Source organism: Oncorhynchus masou, chromosome 19 (assembly GCF_036934945.1).
Source record: "Oncorhynchus masou masou isolate Uvic2021 chromosome 19, UVic_Omas_1.1, whole genome shotgun sequence".
Classification (NCBI taxonomy): domain Eukaryota; kingdom Metazoa; phylum Chordata; class Actinopteri; order Salmoniformes; family Salmonidae; genus Oncorhynchus; species Oncorhynchus masou.
Window position 1 is genome coordinate 3,998,171 of NC_088230.1, and position 15,387 is coordinate 4,013,557.

The 15,387-nt window shown below is 48.2% G+C and overlaps 1 protein-coding gene across 1 annotated transcript in view; it reads left to right on the forward strand.

Annotated features, from left to right (window-relative positions):
• Positions 1-15,387, forward strand: part of LOC135505724 (kelch-like protein 29) — a 535,325-nt gene that overhangs the window by 449,449 nt on the left and 70,489 nt on the right. The window contains exons 8-9 of the mRNA XM_064924798.1: positions 3,704-3,816; positions 3,986-4,132. Of these exons, the coding sequence (XP_064780870.1) occupies positions 3,704-3,816; positions 3,986-4,132 (260 nt within the window). The remainder of the gene's footprint in view (positions 1-3,703; positions 3,817-3,985; positions 4,133-15,387) is intronic.

Here is a 15,387-nt window from a genome sequence, read left to right on the forward strand (position 1 = left end):
TTCATGAAATCAGAAGTGCAATATAGCAAAACACAGTCTAGCTTGTTGTTAATCCACCTGGCGTGTCAGATTTCAAAAAAGTTTTACAGCAAAAGCTATCCAAGCGTTTATGTTAGGACATCTCTCTCAGCAGCCAAAACATTACAAATAGCTAGCAGCAAAGTAGATTGGTCACGAAAGTCAGAAAAGCAATAAAATGAATCGCTTACCTTTGATGATCTTCGGATGTTTGCACTCATGAGACTCCCAGTTACACAATAAATGTTCCATTTGTTCGATAAAGATTATTTTTATATCCAAGATACCTCCATTTGGGTGGCGCGTTTTGTTCAAAAATCCACAGGCTCAAGCGGTCACGACGGGGGAGACAAAAATTCCAAATAGTATCCGTAAAGTTTGTAGAAACTTGTCAAATGTTTTTTATAATCCATCCTCAGGTTGTTTTTACAATAAATAATCAATAATACCAGATCTGATCATTCTCGCTCATTTTTCCGAATAAAAGCCTGAAACTATGTCTAAAGATGGTTCACACCATATGGAAGCCACAGAGAAAGGAATCTGGTTGATATCCCTTTAAATGGAGGGAAGTCATGCAATGGAACAGAGGTTTCAGGAAAAACAGCACTTTCTGGTGGATTTTCCTCAGGTTTTCGCCTGCAATATCAGTTCTGTTATACTCACAGACAGTATTCTGACAGTTTTGGAAACTTTAGAGTGTTTTCTATCCTAATCTGACAATTATATGCATATTCTAGATTCTGGGCCTGAGAAATAGTCAGTTTCATTTGGGTATGTTTTTCATCCAAACATCAAAATACTGCCCCTTTCACTCAAGAGGTTAAACAGCTTGGAACATTCCAGAAAATATCATGGCTTTAGAAGCTTCTGATAGGTTAATTGACATAATTTGAGTCAATTGGAGGTTTACCTGTGGATGTTTTTCAGGGCCTACCTTCAAACTCAGTGTCTCTTTGCTTGAGATCATGGGAAAATCAAAAGAAATCAGCCAAGACCTCTGAAAGAATTTGGAGACCTCCACAAGTCTGGTTCAACCTTGGGAGCAATTTCTAAACGCCTGAAGGTACCACGTTCATCTGTACAAACAATAGTACACAAGTATAAACACCATGGGACCACGCAGCCGTCATAACGGTCAGGAAGGAGATGCGTTCTGTCTCCCAGAGATTAACGTACTTTGGTACGAAAAGTTCAAATCAATCCCAGAACAACAGCGAAGGACCTTGTGAAGATGCTGAAGGAAACCGCTAAGCAAGGATGAAGCCACTGCTCCAGAACTGCCATAAAAAAGCCAGACTACAGTTTGGCAAGTCGGTATTGGAGTGGCCATCACAAAGACTTGACCTCAATCCTATAGAAAATTTGTGGACAGAATTGAAAAAGCGTGTGCGATCAAGGAGGCCTTCAAACCTGACTTAGTTAGACCAGCTCTGTCAGGAGGAATGGGCCAAAATTCACCCAAGTTATTGTGGGAAGCTTGTGGAAGGCTACCCGAAATGTTTGACCCAAGTTAAACAATTTAACGGAAATGCTACCAAATAATACTTGAGTGTATGTAAACTCCTGACCCACTGGGAATGCTAAAATCATTCTCTCTCTATTATTCTGACATTTCACTTTCTTAAAATAAAGTGGTGATCCTAACTGACCTAAGACAGGGAATCTTTACTTGGATTAAATGTCAAGAATTGTGAAAAACTGAGTTGAAGTATATTTGGCTAAGGTGTATGTAAACTTACAACTTCAACTGTACGTACCTTCACTGTGGGGACGACGTCGTCGAAGCACTTATTGATGAAGCGAAGTGACTGAGCTGGTATACTCCTCAATGCCATTGGATGAATCCCGTAACATATTACAGTCTGTGCTAGTAAAACAGTCCTGTAGCGTAGCATCCACGTCATCTCAGACTTCCGTGTTGAGCTGGTATACTCCTCAATGCCATTGGATGAATCCCGTAACATATTCCAGTCTGTGCTAGTAAAACAGTCCTGTAGCGTAGCATCCACGTCATCTCAGACTTCCGTATTGAGCTGGTATACTCCTCAATGCCATTGGATGAATCCCGTAACATATTACAGTCTGTGCTAGTAAAACAGTCCTGTAGCGTAGCATCCACGTCATCTCAGACTTCCGTATTGAGCGAGTCACCTCAGGTCAGTTATACCTTGAGACTTCTTTAATATTAGACATTGCGCACCAGCAGTTATTGACAAATAGACACACACCCCCGCCCCTCTTCTTACCAGACGTAGCTGCTCTGTCCTGCCGATGCACCGAGAAGACAGCCGGCTCTATATTTTCCGTGTCGTCGTTCAGCCACGTCCCGGTGAACCATAAGATATTACAGTTTTTAATGTCCCGTTGGTAGGATATTCTTAACCGTAGATCGTCCAGCTTGTTTTCCAATGATTTCACGTTTGCCAATAATACCGAGGGTAGTGGGGATTTACTCACTTGCCGACGAATTCTCACAAGGCACCCAGACCTCCTGTATTTCCGTCTTTTCTTCACACAAATTACGGGGATATGGGCCTGGTCTCTGGGAAGCAGTATATCCTTCGCGTCAGACTCATTAAAGAATAAATCTTTGTCCAGTTCGAGGTAAGTAATCATTGTTCTGATGACCAGAAGCTCTTTTCGGTCATGAGAGACGGTAGCAGCAACATTATGTGAGCCTGTAAAATTGCATCCCCCCCCGGCGCCATCTGAAGACCCGACACAAATGAACCTGGATGAATGGTACCTGTGGAATCAATTAAGATCAGACCAAGTAAGGATACCAAACACATTTGAACCTCGTTTAATATTGATTCGATATAGAGACAGCTCTGTAAAGGTATTGATTGGTCTAGCTCTAGTTATTATTACACATTCTCACTCCCCCTCAGACTTCCCTCTCTCTCTCAGAAACAGTAAAAGCACATCTGCTCAATCAAACACCACATTAACACATTGTATTAGTTTCAGAAGGCTTTGTTTTTCTATTCAGTTTCAACACACTGAGTTGACTTTAACAGACACATTGTCACATCAACCCTGTTTTTTTATTATTATATTTTGGTCTTGTAGTGGTGAGATTCTTCATGAGCTTTCCTGGTGATATTTGTATAGGCAGCTGGTTCTCTCTCTCTCTCTCTCTCTCTCACACACACACACACACACACACACACACACACACACACACACACACACACACACACACACACACACACACACACACACACACACAGGAGATCTGGTGGTGGTCAGTACCAATGTGTCTCAGTTGATCAGGCCTCACACAGTGGGCCCCAGCCCAGGGCTGTGTGTGAAACGTCTGTATCTGCAGTACTAATCCCTGCTATGCCTTCCCAGTCTCCTGGCCCTGCTCAGTGGGCACCTAGCGATCGATTCCCCTTGTTGTTTGTCCCTTGAGCTGTTTGAGTTATTACACTCTCTACCTAGCCCCAGATATACACACAGATAGACCAAAGCTCTCCCCTCTTTCTCTCCCTTCCCCCATCCTGACTTTTTAATGGATGTGTGAATGACAATCTCTCCATCTCTCCCCCTTTTTCCCCCTCTGTCTCTCCCTCTCACCTCACTCTCCTCTCCCCCGCTTTCTCTCGCCCTCTCTCTCTCTCTCTCTCTCTCTCTCCTTTCCCCACATTTTCTCTCTCTCTCCTTTCTCTCTCTGCAGAGAAACAGCTAACAGCAGGGAACTGTCTAGGTGTGCTGGGCATGGCAGAGGCTATGCGATGTACAGAGCTCCACAACATGGCCAAAGCCTTTGCACTTCAGAACTTCCCTGAGGTAGGTGGATTTACCGAATGAACAAATCGCTGGATGGATGGGTGGATAAATGCATTAATGAATACATGCATGAATGTTCATAAAAAAAGACCCGTACCACCTACCGGACATGATAAAAACAGGATTATTTTGATTTATCCCAATCAAGTTTCAACCCTTTGTGCTGTAGGCGGCGGGTCAGGAGGAGATTCTGAATGTGTCTAAGGAGGACCTGGTGGCCTACCTGTCTAATGACAGCCTCAATACCAAGACTGAGGAACTGGTCTACGAGACTGCAATCAATTGGATCAAACGAGACCCCACCTCCAGAGTACAGGTAAGACAGGGAGGGTAGAGAGGTAGGAGGGAGTGGTTCAAATCAAATTGTGTTTCTCACATGCGCCGAACACAACCGGGGTGTAGACGTTAGCGCGGAATGCTTACTTACGAGACCTTTCCCAATATGCAGAGTTACAAAGTAAATACAAATATAAAATAGTAACACAATAAATACTGATAGCGAGGCTATGTACAAGGAGTACATGTACCAGGTCAATGTGCCGGGGTACGAAGTAGTTTAGGTAATTGAGGTAATATTTACATGTAGGTAGGGGTGAAAGTAACTAGGGAATCGGGATAGATAATAAACGGAGTAGCAGCAGCGTAAGTGAAGATGGTGAACGGTTGTGTGTGTGGCGTTCTTACTGCCAGCATCGGTTTGTGGTGGTAAATAGACGGTTACGAATTATATAGATGTGAACTCTCTCGGAAGATAGTGTGGTCTACAGCTTATCATGACGTATCCCCAGGCGAGGACATAAGACTGTAAAAACACCAGCAAATATGATTTTAATTTGGAAATCTGTTCCAAAGTATTCCCACACATAAGAGAGAGATATGTGATCGTATACAAATATAAGCAAGGTTTGAAATGATTGTTTTATCTGTCGTGGCTACTTGTGGTCAATTTGCAGTCTATCCGCGGCTGAATCTAGTTGATGATATGTGGTCTGTGGCTGGGGTCTTTTTTTTCTTGTCTTTCCTCTGACACCGCCTGATATAGAGGTTCTGGATGGCAGGGAGCTCGGCCCCAGTTACGTACTGGGCTGTCCGCACCACCATCTGTAGCGCCTTGCGGCCGGATGCCAACCGGTTGCCATACCAAGCGAAAATGCAGCCAGTAAAGATGCTCTCAGTGGTGCAGCTGTAGAACGTTTTGAGGATCTGAGGGCCCACGCCAAATCTTTTCAGTCTCCTGAGGGGGAAAGAGGCGTTGTCGTGCCATCTTCACGACTGTGTTGGTGTGTGTGGACACCGAGGAACTTGAAGCTCTCGATCCAGTCCACTACAGCCCTGTCGATGGGGGGGACCTGACCTCCTCCCTATAGGCTGTATCATCATCGTCTGTGATCAGGCCTGTGTTGGAGTGTTGGAGTCGTGCACGGCCAAGCAGTTGTGTGTGACCAGGGAGTACAGGAAGGTACTAAGCACGCACCGCTGAAGGGCCCCGTGTTGAGGGTCAATGTGGCCTCTGTCGCTATTGGAAAAAGCAGTGGTCGAATTTGTACTGGTCCATTTTCAACATGTTCATTCAGCGTTTATGGGTACTCGACTGTAGTGTACTGTATGTCCTGGTTTGTTGTGGGAGTGCCATATAGCCCCACTGTGATCGAACCTAGTTAATCAAGACTTAATGCTGTTCTGACAACATCATCATCTGTTTACAGTATCATCACTCAGATTTGGGTTGCACAGTTAGTGTTGGATCCATAAAGGCTTGTATCCTGCAGTGAGCTCCTCTCCGATCCATGTCCTCTTCTTCCACATTCATGGAGGTTGGTTAGTCGATGTGATGTATTGACCCTGAGACGTATCAACTTATTTGTTGAAGTGTGACCAGTGTCGGGGAAGCTACTCTGAAAATATAGTTTACCAAGATACCAATTACTTTATACTGGGAGACGTTAAGCTACGCTAAAGTTACCCTTAAGAAATCCAGTATTTATTGTACCTAAATTACCTTCAAAAAGAAGTTCACTACATCCAAACTACTTGGTGAGAAAATGTCATATCTAAATCTTAAATTGTTATAGACTACAAGTTGCAAAAACAGATGGCTCTGTAGTCATATGTTAACTTAAATGTAATGTTTCTCATTAAACACATAAATGGTGTTTCAGGTGAGATTTATAGGCAGGTCTCGTGCCGAAAAAGAAAGGAACTGAATAGAACATTTCAAAAGTAGTGTGCCATACACCACTACATGGCAAAGAAACGTGATGCACTACTGAAAACACTACCAAGATTTGAATTGAGTTTTACTACCACCAAGCTACTGCAAAATGCCATTTAATTACTAGTTAAATGACATGTTGTTCACCACTCCCTAACACTGAGTGTGATCTAGTGGACACGAGGCTGGTTGCCGTCTCTGTTGAGCTCGTCTTCTCCTTGAGTGGTGAGGAGTTTTGGCAAGTAACAGGAGAGGGAAGGAGTGGAATGTTAGCTAAGAAGACTGGTACCCAGACTAAGTGGACAATGCATATCTCAAGGATATGACATCATCTGATAGCATTGCCTTTCAAGACGGACCAAAACCCCAATTCAATCAACTGCAGATAAAGGGTTGTTGCCTGTGCAGTGGGTTCACTAAGAATGTTCAGACTGTATCACAGATATTGGCTGTAAATCGAACCTACCGAAAGCAAGCTGATTCCCTCTCGCGGATATTGTCATCATTGAACATGGTCAATACCCACTTTTCTTTTATGTAAAAGCTTAAGTACGAGTCTCCCTCATTTTACAGATGCCTCATTTTTCAGGTGCAGGGCAGAGAATTTAGGTACAGGTAGAGAGAGAACAGGACTGTGAGTCCTGTAGCAGCGTTTTTAATGTGTCTAGAGGAGGTAGTGTGGTTATAAATATAGCTAAAAGGGACTTCAAATGTCCTAGACGATGATGGTAAAACTTTCTTGGGAGTGTTTCTGTCTCTAGCTTTCAACTTATTGTGACCTTTTCTGAGCTCTTGTCAAAGATATGAGTGATTCTGGTGTAGAAAAACAGATTTGGGGATGTGATCAGCACAATAATGGAATTAGGACATTCTGTGGGGGGGGCCGGTTTCACACACACAAGGACCTCTACTCTTCTGTCCATCAGAAAGGCTTTGACCAGTTCACTTCCGCTCGGGTCAGCATTAATCTCACAGCCTATTGGACAGGAGAGAACAGCGAATCAGAGCATGGCAAGGGAACGAGGGGAAAGTGAAATGGACAGATACTTCACCTGCCGTCCTGTTCCTCCTTTCCTCCCTCTTCTCTGTCTCCTTGTTGCTAAGTCAGAGATAAAAACTAATACCTTATAGCAGTCAGTGGTTTCTCAAATGGAGGGTCAGGACCCAATGGTGAGTTGCTGCTCATTCCTATTTGCGGCTGATTCCTTTTGGGTCACAGCTTTAGACTTGGGTCTCTGGTTTTGTTTACTCACAATAACACCTTCCCAAAGGTGACATTTAGAGAGCGAGAGGGAGAAGGAAAGCGAGACAGTGAGAGGAGAGGGGCCTCAGTGTCCCTGTGCTCAGTAGGAATCATATTTTCAGTGATGCTCTCTCTGCTGTGTGCCATGACATTATAGGAGTGGAGCTGTGATGGAGCTCAGGGCCAGTCTCAAATCTCTGGGCCATGTGTGACAGATAGACACACTAAAACTACTGCCACTAGAGAGGAGGGGAGAGGAGTGAAGGAGGGGAGAGGAGTGAAGGAGGAGTGAAGGAGGGGAGAGGAGTGAAGGAGGGGAGAGGAGTGAAGGAGGGGAGGGGAGAGGAGTGATGGAGGGGAGAGGAGTGAAGGGGAGGGGAGAGGAGTGAAGGGGAGGAGAGGTTAGGGAGTAAAGGAGAGGAGATGAGAGGGCGGGAAGGATGAGAGATAGGTTCTTTCCACAAGAGAAACTGACCCCAGCATTTGAGTTGATACGCTCTGCTCACCACAAGCTAATTTTCACCTTTCCTCTCTCCCTCCCTCCACACCTCCCCACGTCCCTCTCTCCTGCCATTTGGAAAAAGAGTGCAGTGGAAATTGCTCCCCTGGAACCTGTGATATTTTTTAATGACACGTCAGGGCCAATTGTCACAGGGCTGACACTCTCTGAGAGGAGGGAGAAAAACACCAAACGCTGGGGGCTGTATGTATGTGTGTGTGTGTGTGTGTGTGTGTGTGTGTGTGTGTGTGCACTGCACTGGCATGTTGGCGGGGGCTAAGTAAATAATATGCAATTTTCCTTCTGGAGTGAGGAAACAGAAACGGGGCTGGACATCGCTGAGAGCCAGATATAGAGAGAGATAGAGAGTGTTTGAGCATTAATAATGGGTTTGTGTAAGACTCACGCGAGAGCGAGAGAACAAGACAGAGAGCGAGAGGGTCTCTCCATCTCTGGGTCTCTCCGTCTCAGAGACGGAGAGACCGACCCAGAGACGGAGAGACCGACCCAGAGACGGAGAGACCGACCCAGAGACGGAGAGACCGGCCCAGAGACGGAGAGACCGGCCCAGAGACGGAGAGACCGGCCCAGAGACGGAGAGACCGGCCCAGAGACGGAGAGACCGGCCCAGAGACGGAGAGACCGGCCCAGAGACGGAGAGACCGGCCCAGAGACGGAGAGACCGACCCAGAGACGGAGAGACCGACCCAGAGACGGAGAGACGGAAGCGACGTACAGAGAGAGACGGAAGCGACGGACACAGAGAGACGGAAGCGACGGACACAGAGAGACGGGAGGCGACGGACAGAGAGAGACGGAAGCGACGGACAGAGAGACGGAGAGGGACAGAGAGAGACGGAAGCGACGGACAGAGAGACGGAGAGCGACGGACACAGAGACGGACAGAGAGGCAGGCGGCGGACAGAGAGCCGGACGACGCGGACACGGAGACGGACAGAGAGCCGACCCAGCGACGGACACAGAGAGACAGAGAGAAGCGACCCAGAGAGCGACGGAGCGACGGACACAGAGACCCACGGACACGGAGAGACGGAAGCGACGGACACGGAGAGACGGAAGCGACGGACACAGAGAGACGGAAGCGACGGACACAGAGACAGGGACGGACAGAGAGAGAGAGAGGCAGGCGACGGACAGGGAGACGGAAGCGACGGACAGAGAGACGGACGGGCGACGGACACAGAGAGACGGAAGGCGACGGACACAGAGAGACGGAGGCGGCGACGGACACAGTGAGACGGAAGCGACGGACACAGAGAGACGGAGGGTCAGGGAAGCGACGGACACAGAGAGACGGAAGCGACGGACACAGAGAGACGGAAGCGACGGACACAGAGAGACGGAAGCGACGGACACAGAGAGTCAGACGGAAGCGACGGACACAGAGAGACGGAAGAGACGGACACAGAGAGACGGAAGCGACGGACACAGAGAGACGGAAGCGACGGACACAGAGAGACGGAAGCGACGGACACAGAGAGACGGAAGCGACGGACACAGAGAGACGGAAGCGACGGACACAGAGAGACGGAGCGACGGGACACAGAGACGGAAGTCGACGGACACAGAGAGACGGAAGCGACGGACACAGAGAGACGGAAGCGACGGACACAGAGAGAGACGGAAGCGACGGACACAGAGAGAGACGGAAGCGACGGACACAGAGAGAGACGGACACAGAGGGACGGACACAGAGAGAGACGGACACAGAGGGACGGACACAGAGGGACTGACTGAGAGAGACCGGAGAGTCAAGCACGGAGAGTCAGGCACAGAGAGGCCGGAGAGTCAGGCACGGAGAGTCAGGCACGGAGGTTCAGGCACAGAGGGTCAGGCAAAGAGAGTCAGGCACGGAGGGTCAGGCACGGAGGGTCAGGCACGGAGAGTCAGGCACGGAGGTTCAGGCACGTAGAGACCGTAGAGTCAGGCACGGAGAGTCAGGCACGGAGGTTCAGGCACGTAGAGACAGGCAAAGAGAGTCAGGCACGGAGGGTCAGGCACGGAGGGTCAGGCACGGAGGGTCAGGCACGGAGAGACCGTAGAGTCAGGCACGGAGAGTCAGGCACGTATAGTCAGGCACGGAGAGTCAGGCACGGAGAGACCGTAGAGTCAGGCACGGAGAGTCAGGCACGGAGGGTCAGGCACGGAGGGTCAGGCAAAGAGGGTCAGGCACGGAGGGTCAGGCACGGAGGGTCAGGCACGGAGGGTCAGGCACAGAGGGTCAGGCACAGAGGGTCAGGCACACGGAGGTTCAGGAGGAGTCAGGCACGGAGAGTCAGGCAAGAGAGTCAGGCACGGAGGGTCAGGCAAAGAGGGTCAGGCACGGAGGGTCAGGCACGGAGGGTCAGGCACGGAGGGTCAGGCACGGAGAGTCAGGCACGGAGAGTCAGGCACGGAGAGACCATAGAGTCAGGCACGGAGGGTCAGGCACGGAGGGTCAGGCACGGAGAGTCAGGCACGGAGAGACCGTAGGGTCAGGCACGGAGGGTCAGGCACAGAGGGTCAGGCACGGAGAGTCAGGCACGGAGAGTCAGGCACGGAGGGACCATACGGAGGGTCAGGCACGGAGGGTCAGGCACGGAGGGTCAGGCACGGGGTCAGGCACGGAGAGACCGAGGGTCAGGCACGGAGGGTCAGGCACGGAGGGTCAGGCACGGAGAGTCAGGCAAGAGAGAGAGTCAGGCACGGAGAGTCAGGCACGGAGGTTCAGGCACGGAGGTTCAGGCACGGAGGGTCAGGCACGGAGAATCAGGCACGGAGAGTCAGGCACGGAGAGACCGTAGAGTCAGGCACGGAGAGTCAGGCACGGAGGGTCAGGCACGGAGGGTCAGGCACGGAGGGTCAGGCACGGAGGGTCAGGCAAAGAGAGTCAGGCAAAGAGAGTCAGGCACGGAGGGTCAGGCAAAGAGAGTCAGGCACAGAGAGTCAGGCAAAGAGAGTCAGGCACGGAGGGTCAGGCAAAGAGAGACCGTAGAGTCAGGCACGGAGAGACTGGAGGAGACCGAGACAGAGAGATGGAGAGACAGAGAAATACCCCTAATGTGACATTTAATGGTGGATTTGGTAGATATAAAGAGCCAGTCATTCACTGCACTCTGGGAAAAGAGTTCACACATCAATAAATAACAATGGGTATCTGACGTTTGCCATTTCAGAACCCACAAAGTTTTTTTTAATGAATGGAGGAAGTTATTACATTTTATATTAATAGCGTTTCTCTTAGTGAAGGTCTTTAAAATGTGTTTTCAGCAGGTATAGAGAAGAACCAAAAAGACTTGATTATCCCAGTCTGTTTTCTAAGACACTGCATGTTATATGGACATTGGCACACAAAAGACTGTCCCTCACCTCAAAATAAGTGTAGACAGACTCTCTCCTTGCGTTTTAGCAACCGTCTGTAGTGCGTGTTCACCAAACATACATTGTGCTTTAACAAAGACCTCTCCTTACAAAGCCAGATCAACACAGAACACACCCGGAAGGCCTCTGTCTACATGGATTAACAGGAAAAAGGCTGATCTGGGAGGGGTGAGCTAGCTAGCGTGTTATTGGGTGAAATCATGCTGAAACTGCCCCTCGGAGCAGAATAGCTGTGTGTGTGTGTGTGTGTGTGTGTGTGTGTGTGTGTGTGTGTACCTACCTACCTGTAGATAGCTGTGGTCGTGTCCTCAGCATCTCAACAGCAGCCTGCCTCTTCCATATCCTCAATCCCACGGAGGGTCCTCATCCCTTCATCATACACACACACACATCACTAACCTGAGGGAGGACACAACACACACACACACCATTGCGTGAGCCTAGCCCTATTAATGTTTGTCGGTCCAGGTGAATGCGCTTGTCAGCGCTCTGAGGCTAAGCATGGCTATGCGGAGTAAACTCAACCCCACAGCCTACACATAGTCTACACCACAGGAGGTTGGTAGCACCTGAATTGGGGAGGATGGGCTCGTGGCAAAGGCTGGAGTGGAATTTGTGAAATGGGATGACATACTTCAAACACAGGGTTTCCATTCCATTCTCTCCGTTCCAGACATTATTATGAGTCGTCCTCCCCTCAGCAGCCTCCTCTGGTTTACACACATGGACTTTCAATCTGTCTTTTATTCATCCCTCTCTTCTTTCGGTTCTTTCTTTAGGGGTGTGTGTGTGTGTGTGTGTGGGTGGTGGTCAGGCAAAGGAGTGTCAGGCACGGAGGGTCACCTTCTACGGTCCATTTTTCACTGAGAGCTGTTTGGTCTTTTTAGGACGGACAGTGTTTAAATATGAGCGTGCAGGTATCATTTGTACATAAGAACTGCATGGTGCCACACACACACACAGATGTAAATGGGCTGCGTTTCAGCTGAGACAGGGATAATCTATCTAGTATTGTGTCTAAGAGCTGTCAGAGTACAGGTGAGATCAGGCGGGAGGGGAGAGACCACACACACACAGGCACACACACACACACACACACACACACACAGGTTCAGGCACGGACACACACACAAATAAGTCCACCGGATGTTTCCCTCGGACTCTCAGTTGGGACTGTGTGTGAGATATACATATTTTCTTTAGATACAGAATATTATTTTTCAGATGTATGTGGGTATGGAATGCATTGGCGTGTGGCTTTCCACGTTTAATGAGTGCCTCTGCTCGTATGTCAGGTGTGTGTGTGTGTGTGAGTGTCAGTGTGGTGTGTGAGGGTCAGGCAGAGAGAGTCTTGTTCACAGCTGTTCCAAAGCCACTCAGGCACGGAGAGTCAGGCAGATGATTGAATACACCTCTGTCAGGCACATCACTCTGCACTTAGACACTGTACTCAGCCTGCACGGACAGAGAGAGACAGCCAAACACAGAAACTATGTCAGGCCTGACCCAGGGAGGCACGGATGATCTATAAGGGGTATTAATACACAATATCAGGTCTTGTGGGGCTTTAAAGGTGAAGCTAGAAGTATGATGCTCATTTACATATCGATATATTCATGATAAAAAGGTGAGAGTCAGGCACGGAGCGACTTGTTTGTTTGATCAGGCACGGAGGGTCATACTGTGTGTTTTGTGTTTGTGGGGGAGGAAACCCAGGGTCCGTCTGTATACTGTGTGTTTTGTGTTTGTGGGGAGATAAACCCATAGTCCCGTCTGTATACTGTGTGTTTTGTGTTTGTGGGGGAGAGAAACCCATAGTCCGTCTGTATACTGTGTGTCTTGTGTTTGGGGGGAGAGAGGTCAGTCCCGTCTGTATACTGTGTGTTTTGTGTTTGAGGGGGAGAGGGTCAGGCACAGAGTCCCAGGCTGGGTCACTGGTGTTTTGTGTTTGGGAGAGAAACCCATAGTCCGGAGGGTCTGTATACTGTGTGTTTGTGTTTGTGGGGGTCAGGCCCATAGTCCCGTCTGTATACTGTGTGTCTTGTGTTTGTGGGGGAGAGGTCAGTCCCGTCTGTATACTGTGTGTTTTGTGTTTGTGGGGGAGAGAAACCCATAGTCCACGTCTGTATACGGTGTGTCTTGTGTTTGGGGGAGGCAAAGATAGTCCGTCTGTATACTGTGTGTTTTGTGTTTGTGGGGGAGGGTCAGGCATAGTCCCGTCTGGACTGTGTGTTTTGGTTTGTCAGGGGAGTCAGAAACCCAGGGTCAGTCTGTATACTGTGTGTTTTGTCAGGTTTGGGGGTCAGGAAACCCGGAGGGTCAAGGGTCAGGCCGTCGGTATACTGTGTCTTGTGTTTGTGGGGTCAGAGAAACCCAGAGTCAGTCTGTATACTGTCAGTCTTGTGTTTGGAGGAGAGTCACCCATAGTCCCGTCTGTATACTGTGTGTTTTGTGTTTGGCACAGAGAGACTGGAGGAGTCTGTAGACAGTGAGTTTTGGTTTGTGGGGAGAAATACCCTAATGTGACATTTAATGGTTTTGTGTTTTGGTAGATATAAATAGTCCCGTCATTCACTGCACTTTGGGAAAGAGTTCAACATCAATAAGTAACAATGGGCATCTGTGTGTTTTGTGTTTTCAGAACCCCATAGTTTTCTGTATACTGTGTGTTTTGTGTTTGTATATTAAAGCGTTTCTCTTAGTCATGTCTGTATACTGTGTGTTTTGTGTTTGTGGGGAAGAACCAAAATAGTCCCGTCTGTATACTGTGTGTTTTGTGTTTGTGGGGAGAGAAAACCCATAGTCCCGTCTGTATACTGTGTGTCTTGTGTTTGTTGAGGAGAGAAACCCTGTCCCTCACTGTGTGTTTTGTGTTTGTGGGGGACAGACTCTCTCCATAGTCCCGTCTTTATACTGTGTGTTTTGTGTTTGTGTTCACCAAACATACATTGTGTCTTTAACTGAACTCTCCTTTTGTGTTTGTCAACACAGAAACCCGGAAGGCCGTCTGTATACTGTAACAGGTTTTGTGATTTGGGGGGTGAGAAACCCTAGTCCCGTCTGTTACTGTGTGTCTTGTGTTTGTTCGGAGAGAAACCCATAGTCCCGTCTGTATACTGTGTGTTTTGTGTTTGTGTGGGAGAGAAACCATAGTCCCGTCTGTATAGCTGTGGTTTTGTGTCCTCAGCATCCCATAGTCCAGTCTGTATACTTGTGTTTTGTGTTTGTGGGGGAGAGAATCCCTTCATAGTCCCGTCTGTATACTAATGTGTTTTGTGTTTGTGGGGGACAGAAACCCACACACCGTCTGTATACTGTGTGTTTTGTGTTTGTCGGGGAGAGAAACCCTAGTCCCGCTCTGTATACTGTGTGTTTTGTGTTTGTGGGGGAGAAAAACCCATAGTCATGTCTGTATACTGGTGTTTTGTGTTTGTGGGGGAGGATGGGCTCGTGGCAAAGGCTGGAGTGGTTTTGTGTTTGTGGGATGAGAAACTTCCATAGTCCCGTTTACATTCCATTCTTGTGTTTGTTACCCATAGTCTCCCGTCAGCAGCCTCCTCTGTGTTTTGTGTTTGTGGGGGAGAGACTTTCAATCTGTCTTTTATACTGTCTTTTTGTTCTTTTTTGGGGGAGAGAAACCCATAGTCCCGTCTGTATACTGTGTGTTTTGTGTTTGTGGGGGAGAGAAACCCATAGTCCCGTCTGTATACTGTGTGTTTTGTTTTTGTGGGGGACAGTGTTTAAACCCATAGTCCCGTGCCACACACACACATAGTCATGTCTAGGTATACTGTGTGTTTTGTGTTTGTGGGCCACAGAAACCCATAGTCCAGTCTGTAACTGTGTGTTTTGTGTTTGTGAGCTGAGAAACCCATAGTCATGTCTGTATACTGTGTGTTTTGTGTTTGTCAAGAAACCCATAGTCCCGTCTGTATACTGTGTGTTTTGTGTTTGTGGGGGACCAGAAACCCATAGTCCCGTCTGTATACTGTGTGTTTTGTGTTTGTGGGGGAGAGAAACCCGAATAAGTCCCGTCTGTTTACTGTGTGTTTTGTGTTTGTGTGGGAGATAAACATAGTTTCTTTAGTATACAGTATTGTTTTCAGATGTTTGTGGGTATGGAATGCATTGGCTGTATACTGTGGTTTTGTGTTTGTGGGGGAGAGAAACCCATAGTCCCGTCTGTATACTGTGTGTTTTGTGTTTGTGGGGAGAGAAACCCATAGTCCCGTCTGT